Here is a 19,367-nt window from a genome sequence, read left to right on the forward strand (position 1 = left end):
AGCATCTAAACCAGGTGGAAGGCATTTCCCCCCCCCCTTCCAAAGGGAATTTAAAAATTAGCTTCACCCCTGATAGCTTGGGGGGGGGCAGCTCCTTTATGGAAAGGAAAGGTGGGTTGTTGTTGTTTAACAGGACTGAATTCGAAATACAGATATTCTGGGCTTTGAAACCTTTCCTCAATTTTTACTGTTCCCTTCCCCCCCCTCCAAAAAAAAAGGAACATTGTGGGAAAATAATAACCATATGGCAAGAAGAAAAGGGAGCAGTTGGCGGGATTGGAAGGGGGGAGATCACTCAAAATAAGCAAGGTTTTTTTTTTGCTGCAGCCCTTAATTCCAAATCAAGATAATGCATTTAATATGACTAGAGTTTTCAGTGCAACCCAACCCCCTAAATTGCCCAGTCTTGACATGTTAAATATTCTTTTTTTTTTTTTCATGGGAGATTTCTGAGAGATTCTTTTATACGCAGGACTGGTAGCCTCTTTGTGAAAAAACAGTTCTTCATTTTATCCTTTTGACAGCTGCCACGAAAGTCCAAACCAACCAAGGTGTACCTGGTGCTTTTGAAGACCCCTCCCCAGGGATTTTTTTTGGGGGGGGGGGGAGGATTGGGAATCATGGAGGCTCTGAGACCTAGGAAGAGGCCTCCGATGGAGCTGTGGGGAGGAAGGGGAAGGGCGTGGCAGTTCCCAGGGCTTGGGAGAACGTGGGGGTTTAGCCTTCTGCTCAGCCTACCTGTCATCCTGTCTGTTGGAAAGCCAGAAATTCTTAGGGAATGTTCCCCAGCGGGGAAATGAAGCAATCTCGGATTGGGGTAGCTTACAGCATTGCAGGTTACAAACCCCCTTCCCCAGTCCTCCATTCCAGGTGCCTTCCAGTCTGGTCTGACCTAACACTGCAGGGGGGGGGGGGCTTGGGTTCGAGACTTGCCTTTCTCTGCTACCGAGGCGAGGAAGGGATTCGATGATGGGGGGGTGGATTTGGAAGGGAATCCTAAATTTCTTTCCTTCGAGGTGTCGTTGGATCTGAGGTTGGAGCCCGAACGGGGGTTTTGCACCCCCTTGGTGGCATTGCTCTCCCTCGCTGAGCGTTGAGGGCTGGGAATACCAGATGGATCGGAGGTGGGGAAGGAAAATCTCCCCTTGCAATTGTAGGAAGGCGCACCCTGATGTTTTGGATGAGTCGAGGTCCCCAAGGGCCCACTTAGCTAAGCTTCCTCTTGGAAGCATTGCCTGTCACCCCTCCCTCCCTCCCAAAGGTCCAGGGTAATGGAGGGCAAGTCCTGAATAATAATTCCCACGCCAGGCAGGTGACCCAGTCGGGTGGCGGGTGGGGGGGAGAGAGAAAAGGGCATTGGATTTTTTCCCCCGAGATAAACAATTTTCTCTCTGTGTCTGGGTGCTTGCAGCCGGGAAAGAAAGCATTCTATTGTCATTTAAATCTTCCTCCCCAAACCCCAAATATTCTCTTCGCTGCTTCTTTTTTTTTTGGGTGGGTGGGTTAGGAATACATTAAAAAAAACTGCTTCTGGGAAAGCCTCCCCTGTGGCTCTGATCTTCCCCCCTTTTTTTTTTAAAAAAAGCCTTTTGGAGACCTTGATCCCGAGGGGATCGAGGCAAGACAAAAAGGCCCTTTTATCTAAAGTGGGAGGGGGGCTTTCTCCCTCCCCTCCTCGAAGGCTCCCCTCTCCCTCCCCTCCGTCCGTCTGGATGGGTTGGGCAGCTTTTCTTCTCCCAGGATCTGGTAAGAAAAGCCGCCTCTTCTTCGTCGCAGGGAAGAAAAAAAACCCTGCACTGCAGATGTCGCTCGGGCGAGTGAAAGGCACGGGCAAGACGGCAAAAACGGGGGGTTGGGGGCTGACCCTGCTGGCTCATTCCTGAGCAGGATCCGGCCCTTTGCAGAAAAAGCATATCGGCCCAATCTGGCAGGCGGGTGATTGTCCCATTTGGGGAAGGGAGGGTGGGGGAATGATGCCTTTCTTGGGGGCGGGGCTGGAGCTTGTAATGTATCTCCCACCTGTCACTGTTATTCTAGCTGTGGATGCTGGTTTGGGGAAGCAAGCTGGCTATCTCCCACATGGTTTCTCTACAAGGCATCCAGATCGAAAGGGGTTAAATCCCGCCCCCGCCCTCTGATGGAATAATAGAGCTGGAAGGGGCCTTGGAGGTCTTCTAGTCCGACCCCCTGCTCAAGCAAGAAATCCCTATAACATTTCAGGCATTCCCCCAGTCTCTTCTTTAAAGCCTCCAGGGTTTCACGGGGACCTGCTGACCAGAAATGATCCTTGCCAGACAGAGTAAAGGTTGCGCTTCTGCGCCACTCCATAAGTAGCCTCTCCGTCTGTAGCTTCACCCTCTTGCCGTGATGAGCAAACCAGGTTACTCATCCCTGGACGCACTTTGCACCTCCAAGCCAACTGCTCTCGGGTTGAACTCCCTTCTCTACCCAGCGTCTCCAGCCCCCACGACCAAAATCAAGTCCTTTTGGTGACGATTAAGTTTCCAAGTCGTTTAATTGGAGCGGCGTTGGCCCCTGGTTTGCATTCTCCAAGAAGCCTCGTAGCATTGCTGGTTTCATGGTTTTTGTGTCTTTATTGCAGTTTTCTGCTGTAAGTGGTGCGGTTGGAGGTGGGAGGGCTGCAGCGTTAAATGCAGTAATACAACATAGCGTCTCAGTAAAGTAACACTCTGAAATTCTCCAACACTAACCTGGTTTTCAGAAAGGCCCGGAGTAGAAAAAAATAAATAAAAACCTTTGCCTGGGCCCTAAAAGAGTAATGATGTTGGTACCAGGCAGGTTTTTCGAGGTGCGTGTGCCTCCATAAATGAAATGCCATCACAAAAGAGATTTTTTTTTCCCCCACGTTTGAAACCATCTCCCTTATTTTAGGCCACCCGGAGAGCGAAGGCCCCGATTGGTAACCGGGAGAAGACATGCCTTTGCCACAAGACGATTTAAATATGAAATGTAACGTCCATTCAATTTTGTGTTTATTATATATTGCATCGCCATCGCTTTTGGGTTCGCTGCCATTTCTCGAATTAAGTCCCATTCTCTTGTGACGCCCTGCATTTTGGTATGCAAAATGGGTTTACGCCCACGGGTCACATTTTAATGCTCAAGTGTGATGCACAGAACCAGGTGTTCCCTCGTCCCTTCTCGTTGCTAAGACAAACACAGGAGGTTTTTTTTTTTTCTTTTCGTTTTTTAAATGTCTCGCATTTGCTCCAGGCACACACACACACACCAAGAAAAGGGAGAAGGGGTGTGTGTGCGTGTCTTGGTTGGGGTGAGGCCGATCAGCATTGATGAACAGCTGGCCGTATGTCTCGACTTCAAACAGTGACATAATTTTAGGAGGTCTTGAAGAGCGTCTCGAGCATCTGCTCTGCAAAAATACCAGACAAAGCCAGAAATTGGCACGGGGGCAACGAATGGCTCCAGATTGTGTGTAGAGATCAGGTTTCTAGCTCTTTGGGATGCCGAGTTGAGCATGGAAGCTTGTATCGGCAGCGATCTGTGAAATTGTAGGAGCAACAAGATATGCTGAGGGCTTGAATGCTTTTTGGTGTGTGTGTTGGGGGGGGGCTCCTTTCCACGACAGGTGGCTGTTTTGATTTAAATCCACCAGAGAGGAAGGCTAACTTAAGTTTCTTTTGAATCCAACATGTAATTAAAAAATAAATAAAATTGGTGGTGTAACTGATGTAGACGTCACCGCTCACCTTTTGTTGATTTTGCAAAAATTATCGGCAGCCCTGATCCACATAGTTGTTTTCTTAAGCAATGGACTTTTCCGTTTCCATTTTAAAAAAGAAATGCATAATGCCTTTCACTCATGAAACCCATACAGATTATACTGGTAGTCCTTGACTTACAACCGTTCGTTTAGTGACCGAATTTACAACGGCACTGAAAAAGCGGCTTACCGTTTTTTCACGCTTCGGCCATTGCAACATCCCCATGGTCACGTGATCAAAATTCAGGCACTTGGTAACTGACTCGTATTTATGACAGTCTCAAGGTCCCAGGGTCACACGATCCTCTTTTTGTGACCAAAAGTCAAGCCAGATGCACTTAACAGCCTTGTGACTAACTTAACTACAGTGCTTCACTTAACTGGTCTGGCAAGAAAAGTGATAAAATGGGAGCAAAATTCACTTAACAACTCTTTCACTTAGCAACAGAAAATTTGGGTTCAGTTATGGTCGTAAGTTGAGGATTGCATGCACAGAGTACTAGTACGTTGGATTCATCTGTTGCTGACATGGATTTCCACCACTGACATGGATTTCCACCACTAGAAAACTTAAAATGTCAAACCACTTTATTAGCAACAAAGACTTTTCAAAGAAAGAATGCAAGGTGTCTATTGGTTAAGTATAAATATTCGTATTAGAAGGGTGTGCTTTAAACACATTTTTAAAATCCAGCTTGTTAGGAAATGATGGCCAAATTCCAGCTAATGCTATGAATTTGTATCTCTGGGGTGGAGAAAATCTTTCCTTTGGCCTGTTGGCCACCGAAATGCAAAATGGGAAATGTAAAGAGGTCTAAAAACCTAGAATTTGTCAATATTTGGGTGATGTAGGAATTCATCCACTGACAAGTATGTTGGAAAGGGACATCTACAGACAGAATAGCATGGGCTTACCTGGTGCAAGGGTGGAGTACCACTTGCCAAATTAGTAAATCATGACTAAAAGGCAAGAAGTGGGCAAATTAAGGAGCTGTAATAGTTAACATATTTCAACACGAGTTGTAGAACTGGTTCAGAAACCTTGGGTTTGCTAGAAGGTTCCCTGTCAATCTTCAGTTTCTTGACTCTTGGGTTGCCTTTGGCTTCTGAATTCTTGAGCGGGAACTCAAGACTATCCCAGAATTAGACAGTTGAAGTACAATTAATTTTTCCATGTTGTGATTGTCGGTTTCTTTCTATAGCTCATGGCAAACCCTTTCAATATGCAGGCCCCATTATCCCCAGCCAGCAGGGCCATTATTAAGCATGATTAATGTTGGCTTTCTACTACCCTCTTGTTAAACTCGTACAGAAGCTGTTTTCATCGCTAGTCTCCTATGACGGTTTGGGCCTGAAAGGGCTCGACTAAGTTCCTGCTGATTTTTTAAAAAGAATTAAGGATTGAGCTTGCCAGGTCTGCCCGAGATGCATTCAACCTAACAGACATTTTGAAATGCTGCATCAGACTGCCACTGCCAGATAAATATGAATTATGCAACGTTACGGTGCGTTTGGATGTTTCTTTTGAAGCTGTGCGTTAAGCATCGCATTGCTTCTGTTTGGAACAAAGGAGAGGACTTGGGAAGTTAATTCCCCCAAACTTGTTTTTTGTGTTCTGGAAATGTAATGTTCTTGAATGGGAAGCTTGAGGCAAGAAATAACACGTTTTTTTCTGTCTGGATTGAAACGGAATAGTTAATTCACGCCTTTGCCAGCAACGGATGAGCTTTGACTATGTTTTCTTCTCCTGAATAGCCAGTTTTAACTTCGCCTAGCCTGGCTTAGAATAATAGAGTTGGAAGGGATCTTGGAGGTTTTCTAGTCCAACCCCCTCTTTTTAAAAAAAAAAAAAAAAAGTTTTTCTTAATTAAACACAAACAAAAACAAAAAATATACATGAAAAACCACTGAACAAGGTACAATCCTCCTAACACACCTCTTTGTCTTACATTGCTAAATCGGACTATTATAAAATATGGGATAAGTTTTATGGTTTGTTAGCCAAGAGGAAGGAGCAAGATAATAAAAAATGGTATGTGTGTGTGTATATATGTGTGTGTGTGTGTGTGTATACATACATACATACATACATACATACATACATACATACATATATATATATATGGTATTCAGCTTTGTTCGGGTATTTTCCCACGTCATTGTGGTTGTGCTTTTAAAGTTGTAGCAACGTTTTGGCAGAATCTCATCTGCCATCATCAGGCTTGTGTATTGTGTTCGTCTGTATTGTGTTCGTCTGTCAATACAGAAGCCTGATGATGGCAGAAGAGATTCTGCCGAAACGTTGCTACAACTTTAAAAGCACAACTACAATGACGTGGGAAAATACTCGAACAAAGCTGAATGTACCTGCGAAAACTTAAGAAATATATATATATAATGAAAATATGTAGGAGTACTATCTGATTTAGTCCAACCCCCCCTTGAGCAGGAGACCCTTAAAAGAGCCTGGACAGCCATTTGTCTGAAATGGTATAGGGCAGGGGTCTTCAACCTTGGCAACTTTAGGACTTGTGGACTTCAACTCCCAGAATTCCTCAGCCAGCTTTGCTGAGAGTTGAAGTCCACAAGTCTTAAAGTTGCCAAGGTTGAAGACCCCTGCCCTATACCATTTCAGACAAATGGCTGTCCAGGCTCTTTCTGAAAGCCTCCAGTAATGAAGCTTCCAGAACTTCTGGTTGATTGTTCTCACTGTCAAGAAATTTCTCCTTAGTTCTAGGTTGCTTCTCTTTGGTTAGTCTCCATCCGTTGTTTCTTGTCTAGCCTTTTTGGTGCTTTGGGAAATGATTTGGTCCCCTCGTCTTCGTAGGAGCCCCTCAGATATTGGAAGACTTGCCATCATGTCTCCCCTAGCCCCCCTTTTCATTAGACTAGAACAAGGGTCCCCCAAAAGTGGCAACTTTAAGACTGGGAGTTGAAGTCCACCTGTCTTAAAGTTGCCAAGTTTGGAGACCTCTGGACTAGAGACAGACCCAAATTCTTGTAACCGTTCTGTCCAGTCCCTCAAACCTACGTTTGGAGTGATGCTTCAAATAGATTTGGATGTGGATTAATTGGCAAAGGCCAAGTTTGACCAACTACGACTGCCTTAGTCATTCCATGGGAGGGAAGTGACCTTCATAAGAGGAGGGTGGAAGGGAGCACGGAGGCTCATAAACTTTTCATGAAGAACAAATTACAACTTGCTGACCTTTCCCGATTTGCCCGGCTGGGTTCGCATATTGTGCTTGGAAAACTACAGCTTAAAAGAGTCCAGTGCAAATGTTTAAAATCAGCCAATGTGGCTTCCCAATAATAAAGCATAATGAGAGGAAACAGGTATTTGATCTGTGTCCAACAGGAATCTGTGCTAGATCCACAGCGAAGCACTAAAACCGCACCTTTTAAAAACCATTCGTAATTCTTGTCATCTGCATAAACTTTTAGGGAGGGAAATTATACTTCGATCCTTAAAACTGGGGTGTTGCTCTCCCTTAAGTGGGGTGTTTTTTTTATATTATTTTTTGGCAGTGGTGAACTTTTAAGAAAAACACAAGTGGATTTCCTTCCAGCTCTTTTGCCTTGACTTGCCACTTAAAAAAACAAAACAAATTCTCACTTCCTGAGAATTGAGTAACACTAAAGAATCTTTTTATCAGAAAAATAAGTTTGCCCTTGGGCCATTTTTCAGCCATTAAAGATGTTCTACAGTGGGAATCATAATTTCAAATCAGACCTTGGTTTTATTCGTTTAGGCCCGAAATCTGTGTTTGTCAATCTTGGCAGCTTTTAAGATGAGCAGCCTTCAACTCTAGAATTCCCCAGCTGGGATATATCAAGCTTTAGAAACAAAAAGATGCTCTGGGAAGTATGAGATCAGATCCTGCCATCTTCCTTTACTCTACCTCTCAGGATTATTGCAGCAGAGAAAGAGAAAATGCCTTTTAGGCAGAAAAAAAGCTGTGAAGGTTAGCCAGGTCATCCTTGAATGGATTTGGACGAATCTGAGTTCAAAGGGGATGCTATATAAATATGATGAGGCTCCATAAGAAGTTAGCAGTGCAAAAGACTGGCACAAAGGCCTGGACTCTGCCAACCGATTGGCAAAGCCTGCAGACTCACAACCACTCCTTGCACGTACTACCAGTGCCACAGATCCACGATCAAAAGTCGGGTGCCTTGGTAACAGGCGGTGTAGCTAGGATGGTTTCAAGCACCCTGGATCGATCGGGTTTGTCTCTTGCCGGCTTCTAACAAGCAGAGTCAATAGGGTGAAGTTTGGATTCACTGAACTATGAGACCTTCCGTCATTTAACAGATAATCAGAGTTGGGAGGGACCTTGTAGGTTATCTAGTCCAACCCCCCCGCCCAAGCGGGAGACCCTACACCATTTCTGACGGCAGTCCAATTTCTTCTTGAAAGTCTCAAGTGATTATGCTATCACAGCTGTTCCATGGGTTGATTGTTCTCCCTGTCAGAAAGTTTCTCCTTATTTCCAGGTTGAATCTCTCCTTGTTCAGTTTCCATCCATTATTCCTTGTCTGGCCTTCAGGTGCCTTGGAAAATAGTTTGACCCCTTGCTTCTCTCTGGGGCAGCCCCTCAAATATTGGAAGATGCTCTCCTGTCTCCCCTGGTCCTTCTCTTCACTAGTCTAGCCAGGCTCAGTTCCTGCAACGGTTCTTCATATTTGCTTAACAACCGTGCCCCCCACCCTCCACCAAAAAAAAAAAGTTGTAAGGACGTAGAAATTCAAAGAAACAGAAGTTGAAGGTGGTCATTCCCAATCTTTCCGGCTTGTTTAACTACCCACCATCCGGACAAAAGAGAAGGAGTGTATTCAAAAACAAGCAGCCAAAATGGTGGGTCCTTGTGGGGTGTTGATGCGCACAGAAGGCATTGCAAGAGGCTGGTAATATTGCCAGCTGGGTTTGGTGCTGGTATTTTGTTTTATAACCTAACCACCAGGAAGGCTGGTCCCGGAGTTCAAACAGAGCCTCGATTAGTGCGTTTAGCCTGGTTTCTATCCCTCAAGTCATTATTGCAACAGGCTAGTTGGATTAAATTGGGCCTTTACACAAGATAGCCGCACATCCATGCTTTCCCCATTTCTCTGCCTCATTTGCCCCGAGACTATACGGGCTGTGCTTTTTTATACAAAGGCATTCTAGGGCAGCCTTCCAAGCCTGTCTCAACCCCACACCCTCCTCGGCCCTCGTCACGTGGGTGGCTCTCCACTTTGATCCACGAGAGCGTGCCATGGGTTGCCTCAGCAAAATAAAATGGCCATTAACGCTTGTTTGTTTTGTTTTTCCTTTTGAAAGGACAATTTCTCTCCACTTGACCGTAGAGCCTCAGTAAACATGGGCAGTCAGTTCCATTGGGAGGGGAAGGAAGGGGGCTTTGCCCCTTGAGGAAGGGTATATAGATGAACAGAGTTGGAAGGGACCTTGGAGGTCATCTAGTCCAACCCCCACCCACCCACCTAAGCAGGAGACCCTACACCACTTCTGACAGAGGGCAGTCCAGTCTCTTCTTGAAAGCTTTCAGGGATGAAGCTCCCGCAACTTCTCTTCATTGGTTGATTGTTCTCCCTGTCAGAAAGTTTCTCCTTATTTCCAGGTTGAATCTCTCCTGGATCAGTTTCCATCCATTCTTCCTTGTCTGGCCTTCAGATGCCTTGGAAAACAGCCTGACCCCTTCCTCCTCTCTGGGGCAGCCCCTCAAATATTGGAAGATGCTCTCCTGTCTCCCTTGGTCCTTCTCTTCCCTAGACTAGCCATGCCCGGTTCCTGCAACCGTTCGCCGTATGTTTTAGCCTCCAGTCCCCTCATCATCCTGGTTGCTCTTCTCTGCCAGGTCTACAGTTAGTCCTTGACTTACAACAGTTCACTTAGTGACTATGCAGAGTTACAGCTGCATGGGAAAAAGGCGACTTAGGACCGTTTTTCACACTTAACGACCATTGCAGCCTCCCCGTGGTCGTGATCAAAATTCAGGCGCTTGGGCAACTGACTCAAATTTATGACGGTCGCAGCGTCCCCTTTTGCGACCTTCTGACAAGCAAAAAAAAACAATAGGGAAGCCAGATTCACTTAACAACCATGTGACTCACTTAACAAATGCAGTGGTTCACTTAACAACGGTGGCAAGGAAGGTCGTACAATGGACATGGGGTTGGCACAACGGTCATAAGTGTCAAAAACGGTCACGAGTCCCTTTTTTCAGTGGCTCTGTAACTTCAAATGGTCACTAAATGAACTGTTGTAAGCCGAGAGCTGCCTGTATCTTCTGGTAGTAAGTGCCGGGGAGTGGCTGCAAGTCACCTTTTTATTTTTAAACCGCTGTTGTAACTTCAAACAGTTGCTAAACAAATAGTTTGTAAATCAAGGACTCTTTGTACAATGGAGCTGGTATTTCAAGCAGCGAGGGATGGATTTCAAAGCTTTGCTTTGTGGGAGAACTTGGCTTAAACATTTCCCACTTGCCAAATTCTGGGATGAGCAGAGCCTGAAAAACTGCATCAGAACGTGAGAAACAGGCTTAAGTAAATAAAATGTACAGCTAAACTCAGATTAGATCTAAGATTTAGACCTGATTAGATCTGCCCTCCTTTTTTTTTTTAAAGATGTTAACTTCGTCAGGCTGGTTGGCTTCCTACCAACCCAACCCCACTTCGAAAAGCAGACCCCCCCCCCAAAAAAAAACTTCTTTCTTGTGTGTATTAAGTAGTAACCAGCAGCGTATATAAGAAACCAAAAAAGGGCCCCCCGTTGCATTTTTTTAATCTTCCTGGTGAGTCGGTTAGATAGCCTGTGGCCAGCTTTATTTTTTAATTTTAATTCCCCCCCCCCCCACCAGCCTCGGCTTCCCTTTCTGCAAAATGGGGTTGCTGCTGACACTGCCTTGCAGGATGTAGCAGGGGCATATAAATGGCTGCTTGGCAAACTAAATTAGCATTTCATTTGCAAATCAAAGAGCAGGCTAAATATTTGACTCGGTCGCTCCCTGAGTTCTTGATGAATCAAGAAAAAAATGTGACTGCTTTATTGGGGCATTTCGATAGCTCAGCACCGGTTTATTCAGGAGCTCAACCTCTCTCTCTCTCTCTCTCTCTCTCTCTCTCTCTCTCTCTCTCTCTCTTTTCGTGTGTGTGTGTGTGTGTGTGTGTGATTGTTATCCTTTGGCTCTTGTTGTAAAAGTTTTGGTTCCTTCGCTATATTTCAGGCCACTTGAGTAAAATGAAAATGGCCAGAAATGTACGCAATAATTCTACCGAGGAATTATTGAGTCTGTCATCTGCACCTCTATCACTGTCCGGTTTGGTTCTGCAACCCAACAGGACAGACACAGACTCCAGAGAGTAATTAGGACTGCAGAAAAAACAACTGCTACCAACCTGCCTTCCATGGAGGACCTGCATACTGCAGGAGTCAAAAAGGGGGCTGTGAAAATATTTACAGACCCCTCACATCCTGGACATAAACTGTTTCAACTCCCACCCTCAAAACGACGCTATAGAGCCCTGCACACCAGAACAATTAGACACAAGGACAGTTTTTTTCCCCAATGCCATCACTCAGCTAAACAAATAATTCCCTCAACACTGTCCAACTATTTACAAAATCTGCACTACTATCACTATTAATCTTCTCATCACTCCTTATCTCCCATCCCCTCCCACTTGTGACTGTATGGCTGTAACTTTGTCGCTTGTATCCTTACAATTTATACTGTTTCCTAGTATGATTTGATTGCTTATTGAACCCTATGACTGTCATTAAGTGTTGTACCTGATGATTCTTGACTCTAGACGAATGTACCTTTTCTTTTATGTACACTGAGAGCATTTGCACCAAGACAAATTCCTTGTGTGTCCAATCACACTTGGCCCATAAAAGATTCTATTCTATTCAAAATTTTGCCCGTGGTTTGAACCGTCTCGCCTGACGCTTTCTCCGACAATCAAGTTATTTCTTCCAATGAACCTTTTCCCAACGTTTTGAAAGCTTTAGCACGGTGGCTTCACTTGGGTAGAAATCCCAGCCGGGCAGCCACCAAAAGAGCCCTCTGCATTACTCACCGCTGCTGGGGTTGCAAATCTTTGCAAGGGCCGATAAATCTGAATAAACATTCCTCTCGTCTTGTGACCCAACGAGACTGAAATTGCTCCTTTGGAGGAGGACTGCTGAGGTCGGAGATACCCTGGCAGGGAGAGGAGGATTATAACCAGCTTTATAAAAAAGCTTTCTCATCATTCATTTATTCTGGAGAGAGGCATCTTTTCCCTGAGTGCAGCATGTTCGTGTGTGCCCTGTAACGTTGCAGGCCGGAGCCAGAGGGGTGGGTTGCAGTGCATTGCCAAGGATGTACAATGTGCTTTTTGTGAAAAGCAGAGACAAACCCGCCTCCTGCAGTGCCTCCAGGTGCCAACCAAAAAACCCCCCCCAAAACACGGCTTGTCAACTAGTCTTTGGCAAAGATAAGAGTCATTCTTTGTGGCTGATTAAATAGGTTGGGTGTCGAAATTTTGGGGTGAAGAGGAGGGGCTAGGATGCTTTCAGTGCCGGGCACCATGCCAGAAGCATTGCTAAATTGGTACATCTCAAGTTTGGGCACATTACTCCACTTGCTTTCTTTCCAAACTGGTTGAAGTTGGGGAAAGGTTGGATAAATCTCTCTCTCTCTCTCTCTCTCTCTCTCTCTTCTCTTTCTTTCTCTCTTTTCTTTCTTTCTCTCTTTTCTTTCTCTCTTTCCTTTCTCTCTTTCTTTCTCTCTTTTCTTTCTCTCTTTTCTTTCTTTCTCTCTTTTCTTTCTTTCTTTCTTTCTTTCTTTCTTTCTTTCTTTCTTTCTTTCTTTCTTTCTTTCTTTCTTTCTTTCTTTCTTTCTTTCTTTCTTTCTTTCTTTCTTTCTTTCTTTCTTTCTTTCTTTCTCAAGCATGCTCTCAGGAAGATAGTTGCCAAGCCGAACCAATTGTACGTTCTTTTGAGATGTGTCTGTTCCACGCTGAGCCAAAGATTGATTTGGAAGGCCAAGGATGGGGACTTTGGGGGGGGGGGTTGTGTACGGTGTTAGAATTTTGTAATTATTTTGTAAAGGGAACGGACCTTGGATATCGTTTGATCCAGTGATCCCTCGACCTTTTGGGACCCCCGATTTAGCCCATTCCTAGAGCGCCTCCCCCTCCCCTTTTAAGACAGCCACCCCAACCTTTACTGAGCCACGGTGGGGCAGTGGTTAGAGTGGAGTACTGCAGGCTACTTCTGCTGGTTGCCAGCAGTTTGGCAGTTCGATTCTCACCAGGTTCAAGGTTGAACTCAGCCTTTCGTCCTTCCGAGGTTGGTAAAATGAGGACCTGGATTGTTGGTGGTAAGAGGCCGACTTTGTAAACCGCTTAGAGAGGGCTGTAAAAGTGCCGTGAAGCGGTATATAAGTGCTATTGTCTACCACCTTCCCAAGGAATCCATTGCCCTGTTGAATAGCATCTACAGATAGCCCTTGACTTATAGCCATTCCTTTATCGGTCATTCGAAGTTGGAACAGTGCTGAAAAAAGGGTTTTTCATGCTTGTGACCGTTGCAGCATCCCAGTACCGCTTGGCAACCAAGTCTTATTTATGACGGTTGCCGTGTCCTGGGGTCATGTCATCCCTGAACAAGCCAAGTCGAGGGGGAAGCCAGGTTCACTTAACAATTGTCGGAAGGAAAAGGTCATTCATCGGGGCACAGCTCACTCAGCCGCCGTCTCGCTTAAGCAACAGAGGTTTGGCAAGAATGGTCGTAGGAATAACGGAGTTGGAAGGGACCTTGGAGGTCTTCTAGTCCAACCCCCTGCTCAGGCTAAGAAGTCAGGTCTCTTAAGAAGTCAGGGGCCACCTATGCTGTTGGCTTTCCATGATGCCCAAGCAAAATTTGCTTCCTAAATTAATTTTAAAAACCGAACCACTGAAGTCAACGCTCATGTTCCACGCCTGTCCTTTTCCCTTTCGGAGCAGAAGGGTAGAGCTGGGCAGGTGCCCTGGGTTTCATAGGTACTTTGCATCAAGGTGAGTGAGCAGCCTCCCATTCTTCCCATCACCCCCCCCCCTCCTTCCCGCCGCTGTTTTCCAGACGGGCACCTGAGAACAGGTGTCTCGGCACCTTCCTGATTAACCGTGTACTTGCTTGCCTCCTCTTTTAGGGTTTACCACGTCTCATCCTATGTATTTCCCTTTCAGATTCCTTTGTTACTTCCTCTCAGCCTGTCTCTCTCTTTTCGACCTCACAAGGCAAGTCTGTCATTTTCTTGTACAATCCAACCCCCCCCCCCCACCCTCCACCCCCCACCGCTTCTGAAAGAAAAATGTTGAAAGAGGCTGTAACTGGGGACAAGAGAAGGTTTTTCCCTTTTTCGGTCAACCTGCCAATGGGACCTCCGAGGCTGCTCGTCCATGGCCTTGCCTAAAATCAGGACAGGTAGCAAAAACTTTTGAAAAGGTTGTCCCCAAAGGTGCTTCCCCCCAGGTTTCAGGATGACTGAGAATCTCTACAGACTTTTGAAAACAGTCAATGGAGCCAGTTTGCTGAGCCTGTGGTCCATATGGACCAGAATTGGCCACGAGCTTCAGGTTTAGGAAAAAGTTTAGGTTGCCTCCGTCAGGCAAGGCCTTTCCTCACGAATTCGAAAGCGGATAATTTCTGATCGATCTGATTCTGTTTGCAGGAGTGCTGATGACAGCAGGGTTGAGTTGCGTGTATCTGCGAAGCTGGAGGGTTTAAAAATAAATAAATCTAAAGCCAATTATCTTTCTAAATAGTGAAGCTTTGATAGTTTGAAGAAGAATCAAGATCTCAGTTCGGCTTTTTGTCAGCTTCCCAGTGACCAAGTCATGTGCTTTTCCAAGCAAATTTCTCTTGCCAAACAAAGTTGTTTTTCCTGTCTGGGTTCTCTTTCCAGTAGGCCCAACAAATCTGCCTTAGATTGGGGGAGGGGAGTCTGTAAGCAGTGATTCTCAAATTTGGCAACTCTTACAGAGGTGTGGACTTCAACTCCCAGAATTCCCCAGCCAGCATGCTTCAAGATACGTGGACTACAACTCCCAGAATTCCACACATCTTTTAAGCTGCTGAAGTTACTGAACTATTAACAGGGGATCTCCAAACTTGGGCCCTTTGAGAGGTGTGGACTTCAACTCCCAGAATTCCCCACTGTCAGGATTCTGGCAGTTGCCCCAATTAAATCATGAGCCTCGAGCCAAGCTTCAAAAACTTAGAAGAATTTATTCGGAGCGAACGTGTCGGCATGACCTGTACAAAACCCGATTCTGAGACACATAATTCACTGTCACCCTTGACCCTGTTTTTCCCCCCACACCTTCCCACCTTCTCTTGAGAGAGTTACCCAGGAACTTCCATTGGGATGTAGAGATCTCTCAACTTTTGCGCCTCTTTAATTTTTAAAAAACAATTTTGAAGGGCTAACAAAAAAGCCTCTTGGAATTGTCTCGGGCGCCCTGGCACCTCCAATGGCCACCACCGGATTTCCCAACCTGAAAGAGTCGCTCAGGATATTTGGAAGGGCAAACAAGGTCATCAGTAGGAGCCGCAGGAAGTTGGAAAGACTTTATTGTGGGCTGTTTAGGCACCTAGATAAGAGAGGCCGCCTCCTATGCACGTCAGAGCTCTTGTGTGAATCTGTGATCGTAGTTGTAGACTTGAGATGCTGAGCCATGCAGGGAGAGCTGGAAGGACTGGCTTAGTCATCTTTGGCCTTCGAGAAACTAGGTGGCCAGGAAACATAAACTTCCACTAACATATCTAAGAGAGAAGGCGTCCCTGGCTCAAAATTTGAATTCCTGCAGAAGGTCCCACTTATCCAAAGTCCTGGCAAGTTGTTGCCCATTGAAGTCCAAATCTAGCCAGCCTTGTGATGAAACCAGAGAAGAATGGCGTCCACGAAGACGCCACAGTTCCACCCCGGAGCTACAAAGAAGCTCTTCTATTAGTAGATGTTTGCGGGTGTGTTTGTGCAACACACACGCCTCAAAGACAACTCACTTTCTGGTACCGGCCCATCCCGGAAGAAGAACGTTTCCCGTTGAATACAACGCAAAACAAGGATCAGAATTGGTTCTGACCACAAGGAGGCTTATCGTTTTATAAGAGCTAAAAGCTACCTGAGGCCCTGGAGGAAGGGGAAGGGGGCTGTGGCCCTTTAGATCAGGGGTCCCCAGCCTTTCAGTCTGTGGCATGCCAGAAAGCAGGTTGTGCAAACAGTGGAAGCCCCACCTGTGGGATGAAAGGCAGCACACGAAACTATGCCCCCCTTCCGGTCCACGGAAAAACCTTTCCATGGAACCGGTCCCTTGCACCCCCAAAATGGGGGAGCACCGGTGTAGATACTTATGAACCATAACTTCCCACCTGGCCACCTCTGAAGGATTTTTGGGGGTGGGGGGGTGGAATGGGGAGCTCACTTTTGACCCACATGGCAGAAACATACCAGCATAGCATCTTGCGCCTTTCAGGATGCTTCCATATAGAGGTTTTTAACATCCGTAATTATAGACTCTGGTTTTTGAACTGCTGTAAGAATAGGAAGCTGCCCCCAAATAGATATTTTGGGGGTTCAGGGGCGGGAAAGCAGTTACAGCCTTTTTCCCCTTCTTTTTCTTTTCTGGAAACCATAAAACATTTTTCTTCCTGCTTTTTTCTCTCCCTCCGCGTCCACCGGAGACCCAGCTTGGCTACGAAGTGCTGAAATGTTCCTACCGTGGTGCTGTTTAATTATATGACGTGCTCTGACTCTGTGGCTGCTTCCCTGCACTGTGTTTCTTGCGTGAATTAATTTTCCCCACCTGTCTCGTTAAGCTTGCTTTTTTTTTTTTTTTTTTTTTTGGTGTCCCCGAAGTACCGAATGCAAATAAGAAAGAAAGAGGGAAGGAGGAAAGGAAGGAAAAAGAAGGAAGGAAGGAAGGAAGGAAGGAAGGGAAAAAAAATTATTTTGGCAACTGCACAGAAGTTGAGGGTGGTTGTAGCAACAGTGAAGGAGAGTTGAATTGTCCCAGGACAAAACATTGAGAAGGAAATGGGGAAGATGGGTAGGACTCCACAGACTGACTCAGCCTCGGTCTGTAGCAGTAGCACCAAGGGGCTGTGGAGATTCTCAAGTCGGCCAGGTTGTCCCAAAGGTGCTTCAGTTCTTCAGAACTAAAAAAGCTCCTTGTATGAGAAACAAAACTTCTTCAAACAAAGGAAGTCCAGTTACCTTTAGGAAAATGCTAGCACCAAGGTTGGGATGCTAGCACCAAGGTTGCCAGTCTTCAATGGTCGGATTGGATTGGAGGTATTTGGCGAACCTAGCAAGTGCATTATTACTTTGGTTTTATTTAACGTTGGTTAAACACGCCATTACTTGGGGTGCAATGCAAACTCAGGTTTGAGTGCTCGGAGTGGTTTCCTTCATTGGTGGTCACTGTTTGTGAATCAGGATAATGCATCCAGGTTTATGACTCCAAAGTTATGCTAGCTGGGAATTCTGGGAGCTGTAGTCCTGTGGAGGCGGAGTGCCCTGGCAAAAGCCAGTTTTTGTAGGTTTTGTCATTCAGAGCCCTCTCGGGATTAATTCTGTTTTGGAAGTTTTAATCCAAGAGTTTTCCAGCCTCTGGTCTTCCGACATCTCTTTCTGTCTCTCATCTCAATAATGAGCACCATCCCAGGGTTGTTTTTAGAATAACAGAGTTAGAAGGGACCTCAGAGGTCTTCTAGTCCAACCCCCTTTGCTCAAGCAGGAGACCCTCTTCTCCCACTTTAGGTGGTCCAGTCCCTTCTTTAAAACCTCCAGTGATGGAGAACCCACAACTTCTGAAGGCGAGTTATTCCACTGGTTGATTGTTCTTATCACCAGAATCTCCCAATTCACAAAATAAAGTGGTTTGACCTGGAACGGGCTGGTTCCCAGTGAATAGGCCTCTTTCCAGAGTAGCTTATCGGCCATTATCAAGAGTCCAGCTTGGGAGGTAGTAACCATTAAGGAGCTACCCTGGGCATTGTGTCTCTTTGGAAAGGCATTTGAAGATCAGTCTATTAATTCAGCAATCCCTGGATTGATCTAAACCAGGGGTTCTGACCTTGTAGTCCGCAGGGTGCAAAGGCTTGAAAACAGTTTGATTGAAATCTTGAGTGAAGCCTTTGGGGGTCCGTGGCCACAAAAGCTTTTTATCTATTCTGACCCACGCCCTTTTCCAACAAATCAAACACAATCCCAAAGAAACAGAAAACCTTGTAATGTGTGCAAGGCTTGCCAAAAGATAACAGCCAAGAAATAATTTGCAAGACAAAAATATTCAAATGCAAACTCAGGATACTGGAATGCCCACGAGGCTGGAGTTTCAAAACGTCTTTGCCTTCTGCAAAGTTTCACAGCTGGCTTTTAATCTTCTTGAAGGAGGGGCCGTTCCCTTGCAGCCTTTCTCCCGAGTCGCCCGTGGTGTTGTAGCTGTTCTTTCCTCCGAGCAACCTTGTACGCACGCGCACTTGGCACAGGCTCCTCGGGAACCTCCTCATCGCTGCTGCCAGCCCCCATGTTCTCTGAAGGCAGCAGTCCACTCCCCGATGGTCCTGGCCCCTCACCTGAGTCCTCGCTCTCCTCAGCCGTCCACACCTGCTGCCGGCTAACCACAACATTATGGGGAAGAAAAGATTAAGAACTACTGATTTAAAGTCTTTTCCAAAATGGGAAGCGAGCTAACGATACCCAGCATAGCAGCACCTCTTCTTCGTAAGGGGTTTCAGGTAACCCTCCCACACACACACACACACCAAAAAATATCTCTGGCAGTCCCACTCAACAATAGATATTAATATAAGGCTTCCAAGAAACAGACATTCCTATTTAGCTATCATGACTGATAACAATCAGTAAATCTTGCTTGACTCATTGGTTTGCAATGAAGAGGAATCATAAATTCTGTAAATGAATCATCCAGGAAATCTCGTTGTGCAGCTTTTTTGTTGGGGGGAGGATATCTTCTGGGTTGTAGGGGACCCCTAAGCCAACTTTCTCTAACCTGGCAGGCACTTAGGGCTTGGCTGGGACTTTAACCCAGTGACCAAATGCCAAACCAGGACACTTCTGGAGCGAGAAGCCAACTCTGGATGTTGGAATTGCAAAGCGCAGGTGTGTTTGGGCCCCCTGACTTTTGCTAATAATCCCTTCCATTTTCATGGCGTTTGCTGAGCGAGTGAAACCCTGGATTTGCTGGCAGCTCTTTTTTTGAAGGGGAGTCAGAATGATTTTCCATTTCTCTTAAGGCCTCTGACTAAGCAAGATATTAAGGCCAAAGGCGCCTTGGTGCCTGCAGATCACAATTGATTCTGCTGAAGGTCGTTTCGACTCATGCAGGCTTCTTTTAAATTGGAGGCATCAATTAGCCAGACATTGGACTTTTGGCCTGCAAAGGAATATGTGTCCCAGTTTCGGACTCTGGTCTGCAAATCTTTTTTAAGTGTGAAGGTGGTGAGGGTTTTAACTTAGGAACATTCATTCTCTTTCTTTCTTTCTTTCTTTCTTTTCCTTCCTTCCTTCCTTCCTTCCTCCTTCCCCTTCCTTCCTTCTCTCTCTCTCTCTCTCTCTCTCTCTCCCTTCCTCCC

At 45.8% G+C, this 19,367-nt stretch overlaps 1 protein-coding gene across 1 annotated transcript in view; it reads left to right on the top strand.

Annotated features, from left to right (window-relative positions):
- Positions 1-19,367, top strand: part of RTN3 (reticulon 3) — a 39,302-nt gene that overhangs the window by 1,429 nt on the left and 18,506 nt on the right. Inside the window, 1 exon segment of the mRNA XM_026689519.2 lies at positions 13,955-14,005. Within this exon segment, the coding sequence (XP_026545304.2) occupies positions 13,955-14,005 (51 nt within the window).

Source organism: Notechis scutatus, chromosome 14 (assembly GCF_049901735.1).
Source record: "Notechis scutatus isolate UNSWTSFEM ecotype Mainland chromosome 14, rNotScu1.2, whole genome shotgun sequence".
Classification (NCBI taxonomy): domain Eukaryota; kingdom Metazoa; phylum Chordata; class Lepidosauria; order Squamata; family Elapidae; genus Notechis; species Notechis scutatus.